This window comes from Danio aesculapii, chromosome 22 (genome assembly GCF_903798145.1).
Source record: "Danio aesculapii chromosome 22, fDanAes4.1, whole genome shotgun sequence".
Lineage (NCBI taxonomy): Eukaryota > Metazoa > Chordata > Actinopteri > Cypriniformes > Danionidae > Danio > Danio aesculapii.
The window spans coordinates 1,821,253-1,838,223 of NC_079456.1; the positions used below are offsets into that span (position 1 = coordinate 1,821,253).

General features: G+C 40.3%; 1 protein-coding gene across 5 annotated transcripts in view; it reads right to left on the reverse strand.

Annotated features, from left to right (window-relative positions):
* The window catches only part of ampd2a (adenosine monophosphate deaminase 2a), a 48,069-nt gene that overhangs the window by 2,754 nt on the left and 28,344 nt on the right, over positions 1-16,971 (reverse strand). For all 5 annotated transcript variants that reach the window (XM_056447374.1, XM_056447372.1, XM_056447371.1 and 2 more), the window contains 10 exons: positions 15,467-15,556; positions 13,715-13,844; positions 12,466-12,660; positions 11,589-11,720; positions 11,331-11,494; positions 11,068-11,194; positions 7,865-8,028; positions 7,670-7,790; positions 5,935-6,108; positions 2,278-2,388 (listed from right to left, as the gene is read on the reverse strand). In XM_056447374.1, the coding sequence (XP_056303349.1) occupies positions 2,278-2,388; positions 5,935-6,108; positions 7,670-7,790; positions 7,865-8,028; positions 11,068-11,194; positions 11,331-11,494; positions 11,589-11,720; positions 12,466-12,660; positions 13,715-13,844; positions 15,467-15,556 (1,408 nt within the window). The remainder of the gene's footprint in view (positions 1-2,277; positions 2,389-5,934; positions 6,109-7,669; positions 7,791-7,864; positions 8,029-11,067; positions 11,195-11,330; positions 11,495-11,588; positions 11,721-12,465; positions 12,661-13,714; positions 13,845-15,466; positions 15,557-16,971) is intronic.

Below are 16,971 nucleotides of genomic sequence, written 5' to 3' on the forward strand. Positions count from 1 at the left end.
CAGTAAGGTTTCATTCCTTAATGTATTTACTAACATGAACAATACTGCAGAATCAATTAATTATATTTCAACCTTTACTAATGCATTATTAACGTCCACATTGATGCTTGTTAACGTTAGTCAGCGTTGCCAGACGTATAATTATCGTATTTGTATTGTAAGAAGGGGTCTTAAAACCACAGCAGTTCGAACTGTAGTTCTGCCGAATGACTAAAAAATAAGTATTGATGGTAAAAATCTGTATTCTAGTCAAACCATTCCTCTGCAATCTTATACCAAAAACAGAAATAAGGGCAGGATTAATAGCTATAAATGTGGGAGAGCGCTGACATTATGTGATTGTATTGTATTGCATTATGGAGCTATTAAGTGTTGATGTTAAATCAAAAGTAATTCACAAATACTTGATAATGAAATGATTTAATGACAATAATTCTCTATGGTTACAACTGAATTAATTACAAAATACCTGAATAAAATGATCAAATCTGGAATGATAAAGCATGTGATATAAATTGTACCCAGCTTAAATGTAAAATTAAAGTTTCCAGAGGTAGAAGGAGAAACACAGGGGGAGGTAGAGAGAGACAAAGAGAGCAGGCCCAGAAGTTAGCCTGATTGCAGTAGAGTCAGAGAAGATAGACTCCAGAGGAGGAGAAGAGCAGAGCAGGAAAGCAGAGCAGGAAAAGAGAAGAGGCAGAGCAGCGTTTTACCACCTATTTTGTATCTTTCTTGACCATGTGACTAAAGCCTAAATGCTGAGACATTCAAACTGACCAATCAACATGTGACCACATCGTAAAACCCCCAAAGTCCACACACCAGGCCCTGATCTTATCAGTATCTGCCTTTGGAGTCAGTATGGACCTTCTTGAGTCAAAAAGACATGTTTTGTCATATAAACAAAAGCATATGTTAATTTTCATTCCTACAGTATGATAATTTCGACCTCAATGATGATCAATAATGAGAAAAATCCTCTAGTGTTCGATCATTTCAGAATTCTATGGCATTTCAAATGAATTGTAACCTTAGAGCTTCTATACTTATTATTATTATCTAGCTGCATCTTTTCTCTAGTGTCTAGAATGTGGAGTTAGGCACGTTTTCCATCTCATCTTATGTTACATCTTCTCAGCCAATCAACATGGAGAATGGCTCATGAGTTAACATTCCACCCGTGCGCGGCCGCGCTTAAGTCAGCCGTTTTCAGCTTGAGCTCGATGGTTTAAGCATTACAGTTTAAAAAATCTGTGCTGAAAAGGAAGGTGGGAAGGACGGGGGAGTTTCCCCCACGATGTTCTCCTTTTTTCCTATTCAAATGCGTCATGTGAACGTGTTTTTCGAAAGATAATCTCATCAAAACAAAGCCATGAAATCGACTCAACTGCTGGCAACACGCAGGTATTCAATGACAGCGACTCTGAGGTGGAGGTTAAACCTCCCCACTAAGGTATGCCTCGTTTTTTATGTATTGTGCTCATTTTCACGTTGTGTCAAAACGTTATTTGTCTAGATAACTGCTGTATACTCTACGTTTGACTCGTGTACGATAATTTTCCCCTAAATACGATAATTTTGAGGTTCTGGTACGATACTTTGACATTTGCAATCTGGCAACACTGACGTTAGTTGAGTGCATGAACATGAACAAATACTGTAATACATGTATTATTCATTGTTTGTTCATGTTAGTAAATGCATTAATTAATGTAACCTTATGGTATTGTAAAGTGTTACCAAATAACATTACGTTGACATATAGGAAGTGCTCGTCTGGTGTGCGAAACCTCAGGAAAAACACCACATTATTTGTGTGAAACACTAAAAACTGAAATTTTAACATGATTTTTGATCATTTGAGTCATTTCCCAGTGATGGGTTGCAGCTGGAAGGGCTTCTAGCATAAAACATCTTCTGGATAAGTTGGCGGTTCATTCCACTGTGGCGACCCTTGATTATTTAAAGGACTAAGCTGAAAAGTGAATGAATTTGAGTCATTTATGTAATCAAACATGCTGTGGTAGGCTTTTTATAGTTACGAGGTCAACATTTCCGGTTTCTCTCAGCGTTCCCTTCTCAATATATAAACAGTAGATTCAGATCATGCAAAGAGATGATAAACAAACTGACTGATAGTCCCTGACCTGCAATGCCTGGCAAATACCTTTTAAAACTCACAGGTAGTCCAGAAATCTCATGACCCGTGGGAACCCTGTCAATGCTCTTACTAACACATGTGTTTAATAGTGTGTGTGTGTGTGTGTGTGTGGTTACCTTGTGTGAGAATCCGCTCATTAACACACTGTTTCTGGCCAGTTCACACATGTCACATGAGCTCAGCTTCCAGACCTGAGTGGCGATACTGTACTCCTCCATCAGCGGCTCCTGAAACACACACAACACAACACAAATCAGCCATATTGATTCCCCACTCGCCAGTAAAAACTAGACATGCTGATATTCAATATATGATGATAATGAACATACTGATATCACAGACACTTCAAAACACAGTCGGTAATTATTTTTATTTCAACTTTACGAGTGCGTTTCAAGAATATTCACTCTGTATTTACAGTAGTGTTAATAACAAGGGCAGATAATTAGAGACTTAAGCCTTGATCAGACCTAATATGCTTGAGAGGCGCCTGTTTTAAATGCTTTTCTAATGGTCGTGATTGTTTTGCGCGCTGCTTATGCGCTCTGCTGAGCCTCGTGTCTTTGCCGTTGCATTCTAAGTTGAACAGAAGTCAACTCTAAGCGGGAAAAAGCGCGTTACGTCAGTTGCGTCTTTTTTAATCCTCCAATCAAATGAAAGCAGAGGCGGGGTTTCCGTTGAGGTGACAGCAGTGTTTGTGTTGTCATGATGACTATGGGGACTTTTAAAGATGGACCTAAGACTAGCGGTCACTGTTTCGAGTTACTCAGAGCTGTATGACTTCCCAAACTGTAAATATCACAGTATTATTAAATGTTATAATTATAATAACATCAAAGGCAGAGCTCGCACACAATACGCAGCTGATTAAGCGGTTGCTTAGCGACAAAAAAAAGCACAGCGCACTTCTTTAATCCTCGTCAACAAACAAAGGCAGTGCGGCGCAGCTCACGTTCTCAGAACAGAAAAGCGTTCGGTGTGTGATCTTAATTAGCTTAATCGGTCAAATTTTCACGTTAATCAGACTTAATACATGCTGAAATATTGACTGAACATTCTGCACATTAACACCGAGCACTCCAATAGTTAAGATTAGATCATTTAACTAAACTGGTCACACTTTACAATAAGGTCACAGGCGGAGGGTGAACAAACTCCAGGGTAAGGCTAATATATGCGCTGCCCTTTAATGCATTTAAAAAGATTTGCGACCGACCAAGAAGAGGTTTTAACAAAGCACCGCCTATCAACAAACGTCTATTATAATCAACACACGTATTCAATTATTTTATTAAACTCTCCCACTGATCTACACTACCGGTCAAAAGTTTGGGGTCAGCTTATTATTTTTGATTATTATTACTTTTAAAAATCTGATTAAAATGATTCTGTTCATCAAGACGGCGTTTATTACATATAAAAAACTTAAATACTTATTTATGAAATATTTATTTAGTACTTACTGTATGCAGTTTCAAACTAAATTATTACTACTTGTTGCTTTTCTTACTATTACCAGTAATAACTTTATTACTCTTAATAAGAGCGATTTCTGAAGGATCGTGTGACTCTGAAGACAGAAGCAATAAAGCTGTTAATTCATCATCGCAGACGCAGCCCTCACTATTCTGCCACCCTTAGCGGTCGCCTCTGGATGCGCTGGCCCCGAGAATACGAAATCATTCTCTTTTTCACGAGGTCAATCAAAAACCGAACTTGTAATTCAGCAATGAATATTTGAGCTTTAAAATGTAAATCTCCAAACGATCGCCTAAACAAGATTACTCCACTACAGGCTAGACTACGCTACAATCAAACTACCAATTTAATGCTGAAAACAAATTAAACCAGAATAATATTTTATTATATCTCTCTCGTAATACTCATTTGTCATTTAATACTTCTGTCCTTGACCAGCAAATCAGAATAGTCCGCTGGCCAGCACTTTTGGTTTGGTTTTCAGAGCAGCTGCTAACTCCAGTAATAAACAGTTCTCATCAGTGTAATGTGCGGGGTTGGACAGTTCCATTATTGTGTGGAGGGGGACTTTAAATTTGATTTACAAACTTACAATAGCTAAAGTGTTGTGTTAATCATCAACATTAAATTACATTCATATTCCGCCTTACACCTGTTACATGTTTTCAATGCAGTTTTTTTCTTTGCTGCTATCTCCATGGTCTCTGGCCAGGGGGAGGCTAAGCCTTCCCCAGCCTTACACACGCTCCACCTATGAATAAGGTTCATTAGTTAATGTTAATTAATGCATTTACTAACATGAACAAACAATGAACGATACATTTACTACAGTATTTGTTAATGTTAGTTAATGTTAGTTAATGAAAATACAGTCATTCATTATTAGTTAAACTCACGGTGCATTAACTAATGTTAGCAAGCATGGACTTGGATGTTAATAAATGTTGAATTATGATTAATAAATGCTGTACAAGTGTTGTTCATGATTAGTTCATGTTAGTAAATGCATTAACTAATGAACCTTATTGTAAAGTGTGACCACTAAACTCTTTTTTTTAAACATTACCTAACGTTAACACCTAATAACTGGTTAAATCTGTAATCTGAGTACGAGTCTTGCTCGTTTATTAAATCAAGTTACATATAGTTTAAGTTGTATGTTTGAGCTAATGTTAGCAGAGTAACTAATAAATCTGTCTCTCAATGTTGACTTTAGTCTATTACTGATGATTACTAATGAGACTTTATAATAAAGTGTTACATGTTGTGCTTTATATAATTCATTTTGCATTTAAATTTGGTTAAACATTTGTTTACGTAATGTCTGTACACTACCTGACAAAAGTCTTGTTGATTATCTGAGTTTTAGGAACAGCAAATACTAACTTCTTGATCATTTGTTATCAGAAGTGGCTTATATGAAAGGTAAAGGCCTCTAGATGACGTTTATTTGAGCACAATATAATCTGATCATGTCTTGATTATTAATGATTTGATTAGGACAGTAAGGTCTGACTGCTTAGACTAAAGTCTGCTCACTGAACCTTCAATAATGTCCAGTATAGAATATGTGCTCATGCTGCAGTGGAAACAGAATGCATATTGTGTCTGACTCCATCATGAGCTTGGAGGACTGCATCCATACATCTCTGATTGACTCAAATCACTGATTAATAAAGTCATCTGGAATGGTGAAGAAAGCCTTCTTGCAGGACTCCCAGAGTTCATCAAGAGTCTTTGTGTTCATCTTCAACACCTCCTCCTTCATCTTACCCCAGACGTGCTCAATAATGTTCATGTCTGGTGACTGGGCTGGCCAATCCTGGAGCAGCTTGACCTTCTTTGCTTTCAGGAGCTTTGATGTGGAGGCTGCTGCTGCTGGAGAATTCGCCCTCTCCTGTGGTTTGTAATGTAATGGGCAGCACAAATGTCTTGATACCTCAGGCTGTTGATGTTGATCATCCACTCTGCAGATCTCTCGCACGCCCCCATACTGAATGGAACCCCAAACCATGATTTTTCCTTCGCCAAACTTGACTGATTTCTGTGAGAATCTTGGCTCCATGATGGTTCTTACAACTGAGATCCACCACAGGACTTTTGTCAGGTAGTGTACACAATAAAGCAATACACTTATTAAGTACTTACTGTTATATTGTCACTGTTAATTAATGTTTTTTGCAGATTAGTTCAAGGTGATAATATCGAATATCGGGATAATTAATCAAAACAAGAAAATCTGATACTGTCAGAGGTCCAGTAGAAACAGCCAGAGCTCTCGCATTGTGTTTTACCTTAGTGAAGTGGAACTGCAGCGGGTCGTCGGTGGACAGCGACACCATCAGGCCGCGGGATAGATATTCGGGCAGCGGGTTACGATGATAACTCAGAAACAGACTGTTGTTGCTGAGAGGAGACATGGCGATTCCCACCTGAGCCAGATAGTACAGATACTGCAGCACTGGAGCCTGCAACACACACAGGTACTCAACAATTCTACTTCCTGTTTAATTACTCACTACTGTGTGTTTGATAAAAGTGCGAAGATGAATACTGAAGCTAATGATCTATGAATGAGTGACTCTTATTAGCTTTCAGATAATCAAAAGACTCTTCTGAACTGATTCTTTTTACTGAATCAAATGCAAATAATTTTACTGAATTAATACTTTTGAGTGAATCAAATACATACAGAGTGACTACTGTAGTCTTTAAATGACTCCTATGAACCAATTTGAATATGAGAGAATCAAATGCATCAGTGGAAAATGTACTCTGGCTTATTAAGTGACTCTTATGAATTGATTCTTGCAAGTGAGTCGAATGTATACTGAGTGAATAATCTAGTCCAGATGATAATCACATGACTCTTATGAACTGATTCTTTTTAGAGAATTGAATGCAAACAGTGAATAATACACTCGGGCTGATTAAATTGTTCTTATGACTTATGAGCCAAACGTATAAAGAGTGACTAATATAGTCTGGCTGATAATCAAATGACTCTTGTGAACCAATTCGTTTTAGAGAACCAAATGCAAACAGTGAATTAAAATACTCTGGCTCGTTAATTGACTCTTATGACCTGATTCTTATTAATAAGTCAAACCTATACAGAGTGACTAATCTAGTCTAGCTGATAATCAAATGACTCTTATGAACGGATTCTTTTTAGAGAATCAAATGCAGACAGTGAATAAAGTACTCTATCTGATTATAAAATGACTCCTATGAACCAATTCTTTTTAGTGAATCAAACACATACAGAGTGACGTATGTAGTTTGGTTGATAATCAAATGACTCATATGAACTGGTTCTTTTAGAGAATCAAAGGTAAATAGTGAAAAAAAAACCCTGGCTGATTATAAAATGACTCCTATGAACCAATTCGTTTTAGTAAATCGAATGCATACAGAATGAATGACTAATGTGGTCTTGTTGATAATCAAATGACTCATATGAACTGATTCTTTTTATGAATCAAAATGCGGACAGTGAATAAAGTACTCTAGCTGATGGTTAAAAGACTTTTGAGCCAATTCTTTTTAGTGAATCGAACGCATACAGTGTGACTAATAAGAGTTTGGTTGATAATCAAATGGCTCATATGAACTGATTCTTTTAGAGAATCAAATGTAAACAGTGAATAAAACACACTGGCTGATGATTAAAAGACTCTTATGAACCAACTCATTTAATAAATCGAACCATACAGAGTGACTAATGTAGTCTTTTTGATAATCAAATGACTCATATGAACTGATTCTTTTTATGAATCAAAATGCAAACTGTTAATAAAGTACTCTAGCTGATGATTAAAAGACTTAGGAACCAATTCTTTTTAATGAAACGAATGTGTATAGAGTGACTATTGGAGCCTGGTTGATAATCAAATGGCTCATATGAACTGGTTCATCTTACCAAATCAAGACACATACAACACAAGCAGTACAGCAATTAAAAATGACTCATTTGAACCGATTCTTTTAGTGAATCACTGTGTTCTGATTCCCCTAGTGTTCATGTACCTTCCTGAGCAGCAGTCCGTGTGAGATGTTTTCTGACAGCATGAATCCAGATACGAGGTGATGAATAGGCCCCGCCTCCCCGCAGTGAGGTCGCAGAACGAAGGTATGGAAGCCCCGCCTCCTGCTCAGAGAAAGCGTCATGTGACTCAGAGTGACTGGCGAACTGATTCATGTTCTCATTATGGCATTTAGTACCTGCGCAGGTGGTTGAGAACGGTCATGTTAGCATACATGTAGTAGAGATAATACGAGTACGGCGGGTTATCGTCATCACACCAGCGTGCCGGAGACGGACTGTCCAGGTTGAAGATGTGATGCTCCGGTTTGGACTCGTCATCAACGCTGTCGAAACCCACCACCTAAAAAACAACATCAACAACAATATAATTTTAGTGGACATCAGGACCTCAACTGTACAGGTAAAACAAACATAAGGTACTGATGACATCATCCTGCACAGTGTAAATGTTTGCTAGTCTAGGCTACTAACAGCAGACGGCGCTCTAGGCTAGTGTTTAACAGCAGACGGCGCTCTAGGCTAATGTTTAACAGCACACGGCGCTCTAGGCTAGTGTTTAACAGCACACGGCGCTCTAGACTAGTGTTTAACAGCAGACGGTGCTCTAGGCTACTGCTTGACAGCAGATGGCGCTCTAGGCTAGTGTTTAACAGCAGATGGTGCTCTAGGCTTGCCACAGCTCAACTAGGTTCAAACCAAACTTTTAAGTCTGGCTTCAGGCTTCCAGCTTTCAGGTCACGCTTACAGAGGTCTTTATACCGGAGCACTGGTCTCCCTGTTGGTCTGGTGCACAAGGCAAGCTCATTATGTCTTTGGGAATTCGGCCATCCTGCATAAGGCAGACATGATCTAACCAGCAAAGGTGTCTTTGGGAAAGGAGTGCATGCATGGGGTTTTTTGCCTTTGCTAGCACATTTGTGTTTAAGACATGGTCCTGCCAGTAGATGCCCAGGATCCTTCTCAGGCAGCGAAGAAGAAAGAATTGAGTCTGTGTTTTTGCCAGGAGTACATAGTCCATGTCTCACAACCATAGAGAAGAGTGCTGAGGACACTGGCCAGATAAACTTTTATTTTGGTGTTCATAGTGAGCAGCCTGTTGTTCCACACTCTCTTGGTCAATCAGGTCATGGCGATTGATGTCTTGCCAATTCTGGTGTTCAGTTCATTCTCCAGAGAGAGGTTGCTGGAGATAGTAGAGCCAAGATATGTAAACGACTCAACTACCTCAAGGGTGTGATCCCCGATGGAAATCTTGGGAGTGCTGCTGACATCCTGGCCCATGACCTTGGTTTTTGTGAGGTTGATGGTAAGTCCAAACTCATCAGAGGCTTGAGCAAGATTGCTTATAAGATGCTGAAGTGCTACCTCTTTATGGGCAGTCAGGGTAGCATCGTCAGCAAACATCATCTCCTGATCAGCACCCTGCGCACCTTGGTCTTTGCATGTAGACACGCAAGGTTAGATGGGTTGCCATCGCTCCTAGTACAGATGTAGACACCATCCTCCGACTGACTAAAGGCATGACACAAAATCAAGGAGAAGAAGATACCAAAGAGTGTCGAGGCAAGAACACAGCCTTGTTTCACCCACTTCTGATGGTGAGTCAATCGAACTGGACAGTACCTTTCATTTCATTGTGAAAGGATGTAACTATCTTCAGAAGCTTGGAAGGACATCCGGTTCGGTGCAATAGAGTGAAGAGGCCTTTTCTTCTGACCAAGTCAAAGGCCTTAGTTAGGTTGATGAAGGCGATGTAGAGTGGCTGTCTCTGCTCCCAGCACTTCTCTTGTAGCTGTCTCAGTGAGAAGATCATGTCGATTGTTGATCTCTGGGATCTGAAGCCACACTGTGACTCTGGATAGACGCATTCAGCTAGTACTTGCAGTCTGTTCAGCGCCCCACGGCCAAAGACCTTTCCCACAATCCTAAGCAAGAAGATGCCACAGTAGTTGTTACAGTTGCTGCTGTCTCCTTTATTCCTATAAAGCGTGATGATGTTGGCATCTCGCATGTCTTGGGGAACTGTTCCCTCCTCCCAGCACTGGAGTAAGAGTTCATGGAGGTGGTCAAGAAGAGCACTCTTTTCCACCTTGATGACCTCTTGGGGAATGCAATCACTACCTGGTGCCTTTCCACATGCTAGTGAGTCGATGGCCTTACTGAGTTCATCTACAGACGGCAGAGCATGACGTTCTCCTAACACAGACAAGGTGGTCATGCTTTGCATTGCCGTGTCAGTGACAATGTTCTCCTTTAAGCACAGCTACTGATAGTGCTCTGCCCATCTCTCCCTTTGCTTACCATGGTCCGTGATGATGTTGCCGGTAGCAGACCTCAGGGGAGTGATTTTGATGGTACTTGGGCCAAATGCTTTCTTCGTTCCTTTGTACATAGCCCGAATGTTCCCACATTCTGCAGCGAGCTGAATACTCTGACAGATGTTCAACCAATACTCATTTGCGCACTCTCTGGCAATTTGCTGGGCATCATTTCTGGCCTTCTGAAGTGCAGCTAATGTCTTCTCTGAAGGCGTGTGTTTGAAATCCAGCAGAGCTGTATGTTTAGCTGTAATGGCTGGCTCAAGTTTAATTATTCTCTCTTTAAACCAGTCTGGATTTCTTCTCTCCTACTTGCCAAAAGTTGGCATTGCTGAGTTGTAGATGGCATCTCGAATGTCAGGGCAGTCCCTAAGGGCTTCTGCAATGGTACTGGAAAAACGTATACATACTTCTGGAACTGATGTCAGATCTGTGTTGATACGTGGTAGTCTTTTCTGTTTGGAGTTATGGATCTGCTTGAGGTGAAGGCGTACCTTGCTTCCAACTAGTGAGTGGTCTGTGTCACAGTCTGCACTGTGATAGCTGCGGGTAGTGAGAAGATCTAGCTGGTCCCAGTGACAGGAGCTAGGGCGACGCCAGGACACTCTATGGCAGGGTTTGGTTAAAAAAACGTGTTTGAGATGCACAGGTCATGGTACAAGCAGAGTTCTAACAATCTCTGACCATTTTCATTAAGCTTCTCAATGCCAAAGTGAATGATACAAAGGGGCCAGGAATTGTAGTCAGCTCCAATCCGGGCATTGAAGTCTCTGAGTAGGAACAGGTGTTCTGTGGTAGAGATGTCTTTGAGGACAAATTTTATGAAGAGCTTGAGACCACCATCAATCTCAGCTAAGGAGCAGAGCGTAGGAGCATAGGTGCTCAGGATATTGACTGGGCCAGAAGAGGAAGAGAGGCGAAGAGAGAAGAAACAGTCTGGATGTAGTCTTCAACATAGCATATTTTTTTAGAGAATAAGCTGATTTTGCCATCTAAAACCTAATTCTGAATCGATTTACAATGAAATGAACATAAGACAAGGGAAACGTAAAGAAACTGACGTGCTGCAGGAAGAGGTGTAGCTGCGGGTGGCTGCTGGGATTGATGGTGACCTCAAACAGTGGCAGGAAGATGTTCTCCAGCATCTGCTGAAAGTTACTCAGCTGCTTCTTTGTGCGGTAAACGTCACTGCGAACAAAACACACACCAGCTCATATTCTCTACAGCTACAGAAAAAAGCAGCAATACTAAGCTTTTGAAGTGTATTAGGTAATTATAGCACATGTTTGCTTTTTATAGTGTGTTTAGTGTGTGTGTGTCTCACAAGAGTCGTGGGATTTGCACGAGCCAGCGCACGTTGTCTGAATACACAGAGTGTGTGACAGCCCACTCTGCCAACTTATCCCACTCGTCCATAGACCTGCCGTACACTGACAGACGCAGCTCAGCATTCTGATATTTACTCTCCTCCAGGTCTGACATCACTTCCTGCACACACAGGAAACACACGCAGCACAAAGAATGTTTCGGGTTAAACATTACGATTTAATGTGCGTGTGTATTAGTATATTAGCGCGATTACCTTGACGATGTGTCCGAAGTATTTCCCGTGGATGTGGTTGTCGGTCTTGATAAAGATCTCTCTGAGGATCGACTCACCGATGGGATTATATTTGGAGTTAAACTTGTCGAAACGGTGGAAGGTGTTTCTGTCCTGAGGAGGAAGATCAGATGATCAGTTAGTAAGAGTTCAGTGTGTTTGTGTTTATATATGATATGTATCTGTCTATATATGTATACACACACAAGCATACATATATATGAAACAACATGAAAGCATGGATCCATCCTGCATTGTATCAGCGGTTCAGGCTGGTGGTGGTGGTGTAATGATGTAAGGGAGATTTTCTTGGCACACTTTGGGTCCATTAGTACCAATTGAGCATGGTGTCAACACCACAGCCTACCTGAGTATTGTTGCTGACCATGTCCATCCCTTTATGAGCACAGTGTCTCCATCTTCTGATGGCTACTTCCAGCAGGATAACGCACCATGTCATAAAGCGTGAATCATCTCAGACTGGTTTCTTGAACATGACAATGAGTTCACTGTACTCAAATGGCCTCCACAGTCACCAGAGCTCAATCCAATAGAGCACATTTGGGATGTGGTGGAACGGGGATGTGCAGCCGACAAATCTGCAGTAACTGTGTGATGCTATCATGTCAATATGGAGCAAAATCTCTGGAATAATTCCAGTAGCTTGTTGAATCTCTGACATGAAGGATTAAGGCAGTTCTGAAGGCAAAAGGGGGTCCGACTCGGTACTAGTAAGGTGTACCTAATAAAGTGGCCAGTGAGTTTTATGGTGTTTATCATGTCTGTGTATTTGGTGTGTTTGTATATATACATAAAGTGCTTTTGTTTGTGTGTGTGTGTGCGTGCGTGCATGTAGTACCGCGTGCATGTCAAGGGTGTCGACGCTCAGGTCATACGCCGTCAGGTTCATGTTCTCGAACACGTCCATCAGTGTCTGCCCTCTGCCGTTCTCCATGTGCACGATCTCGTCAGGGTATTTCTTCATGGCGCGTTTGATGAAGCGCAGCAGATGCTTCTGGTTCATGCAGGACGAGGCGTGAATGTGTGTGTCCACCTGCACAAACACTGTCAGCGTTACTATTGTGTTCAATGTGGAAAACTGTTTATTTTTTTTACCCAAACATTTAAAGAGCAGTGATCATGATACCGCGAAACTGATATTTTAATCCAAGGTTAGAATCGTAAACCGGCCCGTGTCTAGTGTATACTCATTACTTTATACTCATTTTACAGCTCTTCTACAGTTAAACAGCAGAGTTTTACCATTTCTAAATCCATTCAGCCGATCTCCGAGTCTGGCAGGAGCACTGTTAGCTTAGCTTAGCATTGATCATTAAATCAGATTAGACCGTTAGCATCCCACTCAAAAACGAAAAAAGAGTTTTGATAATTGTATGAATAACTTGTACTGACAGAAATAATATTATGCAGCACCTGCGAATAGTCCCCAGCTAGGTAACTAGCTAACAGCGTAATATCATCGCACTTCTGCAGCCATCGTACGATTATTCATACGTTGATTATAACTCCAACACGAGAATATAGTTCCTCTTGCCATTTCAGCCTATAACATAGCATATTTTATTTCCTCTTGGTCTTATTACACGATGTAGCTACATAACAGTTTGGTAATAGCAGTCATTGTGTTCACGTGCTCAACAAAAATGACTGTGATTGGCCGTGAAGGTCATCAGTTCACCAAACTCACCGCTGTTCACTGAGTGTAACCACAGGTACAGGCACACTGGAGCAATTTAAAGCCGTGATTCATCAGCGGATCACTCGTATATTAGCTTATCGACAAACCAGCTGATCGATGTGACTTTAAAATGCTACAGCGTGCCTGTATCTGTGTTTCCCAGGCCTGTTCCTGAAGGCACAGCAGCAGTACACGTTTTCAAGCTCTCCCTAATCAAACACACCTGAATCAGCTCAGCAGAACATCAGAAGAGACTCCAAAAGCTGAAGGTAATGGGTCAGATAAGGGAGATACCCAAAGTATGTGCTGTTGGTGTGCCTCCAGGTACAGGGTTGGGAAACACTGCTATAGAGGAGCTGAAAAATGAGCTTATTTACAACAGTGTGTGTGTGTTCAACGCTGTCGTCACCTTGCGGATGTTGTAGAAGTCTCGGTGAGGCACCTTCTTCTGCGCCGCCAGCTCCTTCATCTCGTTCAGCAGGACGTGCATCTGAAACTTGGAGCTCAGATACTGGAGCCGCCGATAGCAGAACGACTTCCTGCGCAAACACAACATGGGATTTCACAAAGGAAACATAACAATACCACTGAAATGACAGATTTTGAGTTTTCACAAAATGTGCGGCTAATTGTGCAGCATGTCTTTAGTTGAAAATGTACACACATTAATTCGTTATTTTTGTTTTATTACGCCCGATTCACACGGGGCTTCAGCGTCAACGCTTGACGGAGGGCGTGTCTGAAGTTGGGGTCTGAACGTGATCACCATAACAGCATCAGCCAATAGCCCCTTTCACACTGGGATACCGCTAAACATCTGGAAAATATCCGGAACGACTTTAGCGGTAAATTCAAAAAAGCGCTGTTCACACAGGCGAGAACGTTACGGAATTTTTCCGGAAAAGACCGTTCACACATCCATCCCAAAATAGCGGTACATTCTGACATCATTAAGCAGAAATGAGCTCTAAACGTCTGCGCTTGTATTAGTAAACATTTGACTACATCACAACCTCTGAGGATGGATCACAACTTTGATGAAAGCATGAAGAAACACTTTCGCATGTCGAGATGTTCATAATATATGTGTGTGTGCTGGCACTCACCAGCTGCTTTACGTGCACATGCGTTGGAGGTAAACAAACAACGGCTTATCATAAGCAATTATCGATAATTATTTACACAGTAGGCATTAAGAAGGAACAGAAATGTTCTCTGACTAACATCTAGCAGCTAAATGTGTCTGGGAAAACATTCACTTTTATTCTCACAAAAAGTGCAAATTTGAGTGTTCTGATTGGCTCAAGTAGACGTCTTACGCCAGCGCGTTCTAGACGTGAACGTGCTCTTTCCGACAATCTTCCTTCTGCGTTCACACAGCGCAGCATTCCGGCAAATTACCGGTAATGTTACAACTTCTCTTTCCGGAAAATAGCCGGAACGAATTTACCGGTATTTTCAGAAAGGGCCTGTTCACACATACAGACCTTTCCGGAAAATTGCCGGTAATTATATCTGTATGTGTGAAAGGGGCTATAGAAATTAGTCCGCAATCGGCTACTGTCTGAGCTGGGGTATTAGCATAAAGCAATCTGATTGGCTGACACTTCCGCTTGAAAAGTTGAGAAATTCCCAACTTCTGCAGCGAGCAACGACACTGAAGCGGCGTCAACGGATCTACAATTCAGTTTGGCAACGCTTGACATCCCCCATTCAAAATGAATAAGAAGTGTTGACGCGTTATTTCTTGCATCTTTTTTAACACTGAGGGAAACAGAGCGACTCTAGAGTTCACCCCTAAAGGTCATTGTACACTGAATATGAAATTTTCGTCCGTAATTTTCGTATATTAATAAATATATTCACCCTCACGTTGTGTGAATTGTATTGACGCACTGCCTCCGAAACGCTCGTCCGTCATAAAAAAAATCAAACCAGATACGATTTAGTTCCCGTTTTTCGCAAAAAAAAAAAAAAACTGCGTCCAAGCGAACGTTAAATACAGAATGCCGTCATTTGAGCTACAGATAACGTTAGTTTCACAAGTTTTTTGTGATTTTGCGTTAAATTCGGTGATTGTGAAATCCTGTAGGGTCTGACAGTATATAGGACACTTCTGACAACAGCCAAACGCAGGGCATTATGGGTAACAGAGACTCACACAGGGCCGTTGATGATGAGCGCCATCATCACGTTCATATCTGCAATGTAATCCTGCAGGTCTGGATATGGCAGGTCCAGCTCTGTGCTCCTGAAAACACACACACACACACACACACAAACCTGTTAAACACACTAACTGAGGGCAAACGTATGATATGTTATGATACAAGTTCAGTCAGATTGACCACCAGTGAGTCGATATATCTTGTTAAAAATTTCATAAAATTAATTCACATTTTAATTAAAATTGTTAATTTAATAAGCAACTTAATACAACTACATATTAAGCATATTTACTGTGATGTTTCGATAGATAAAAAATTATAATGTTAACAATTTAATTAAAAAAATCATAAAACTAAATTTTCAAGCGTTGTTTTTATAGATAAAGTGTTGATTTTTAACAGATATAAACACAATATTTTGAACAATTTGATCATATTAATTCTAATAAAATACAACATACACATTTGTTAAACAATTTCATACAACTACATTTTTAATCATTGTTTGCTGTGATATTTTGATAGATTAATATATTTATATAGTGCTTCCCACACATAGACTTGACTTGGGTGGGCTGCCCAGGTATATTACCAGCCGCTTAAGTATATTTAGTTTATTTATCTTCTCTCCCTAACACAGTTCATTCAAATCATATAATGTCAAAGTTTATTTCTAGAGCTCACTCTTAATTACAACCTTTGGTGGACCAATGTGCTGTACAATAGCAGTAGCAGGTCAAAACAGCAATACACTACAATTAAAACAACATTATAAAACAATAGTAACAACATTAAAAGGTTTTAAGAAAGAATCAATTTAGTAAAGCCTGAAACTGTCATTAGGGAATATTAAATGCACTCGAAAGAAGACCAGTCTTTAACATCGAACTAAAAATAGACAGAGTGGCTGCTAATCTGATTTTTAATGGTAACTTAATCCATACTTTCGGTCCCACAACTGCAAAGGCTCTGCATTTGAGACGAGATCGGGGTGTTTGCAATAGATGACAGTCGGAATTTGATCTAATCGGGTTTGGGCCTTAAAAGTGATCAGATCAGAGAGATACAGTGGCGCTAAATTATACAAAGTTTAATAAACAAAGAGTCAAATTTTATAGTCTATTCGGAAATGAGCCGGCAACCAATGTAGTGAGCGCAATATTGGTGTGATGGTCGTATTTGTGGCTACTGGTGAGCAAACGGGCGGCCGCATTTTAGACCATTTGAAGTCTTAAGATAGAAGATGAACGTAGACCAATACATAAAGAACTACAATAATCCACTATTTCTCTTACTTTACAACTGCATCAACAACAAATTATATGAAATTAACCCGAAAATAAATGAAAGACATTTAGCAAATGATAATTTTGAGAGCAGGCATGATCAGACGGTCTAAACCAGATGTCCAATTGGAGATTCTCGGTTGACACATTCATATTTATTAAATAACGAAGAATCACCTAAATGTAATATCTGCCAGACTGCTCTCACCATC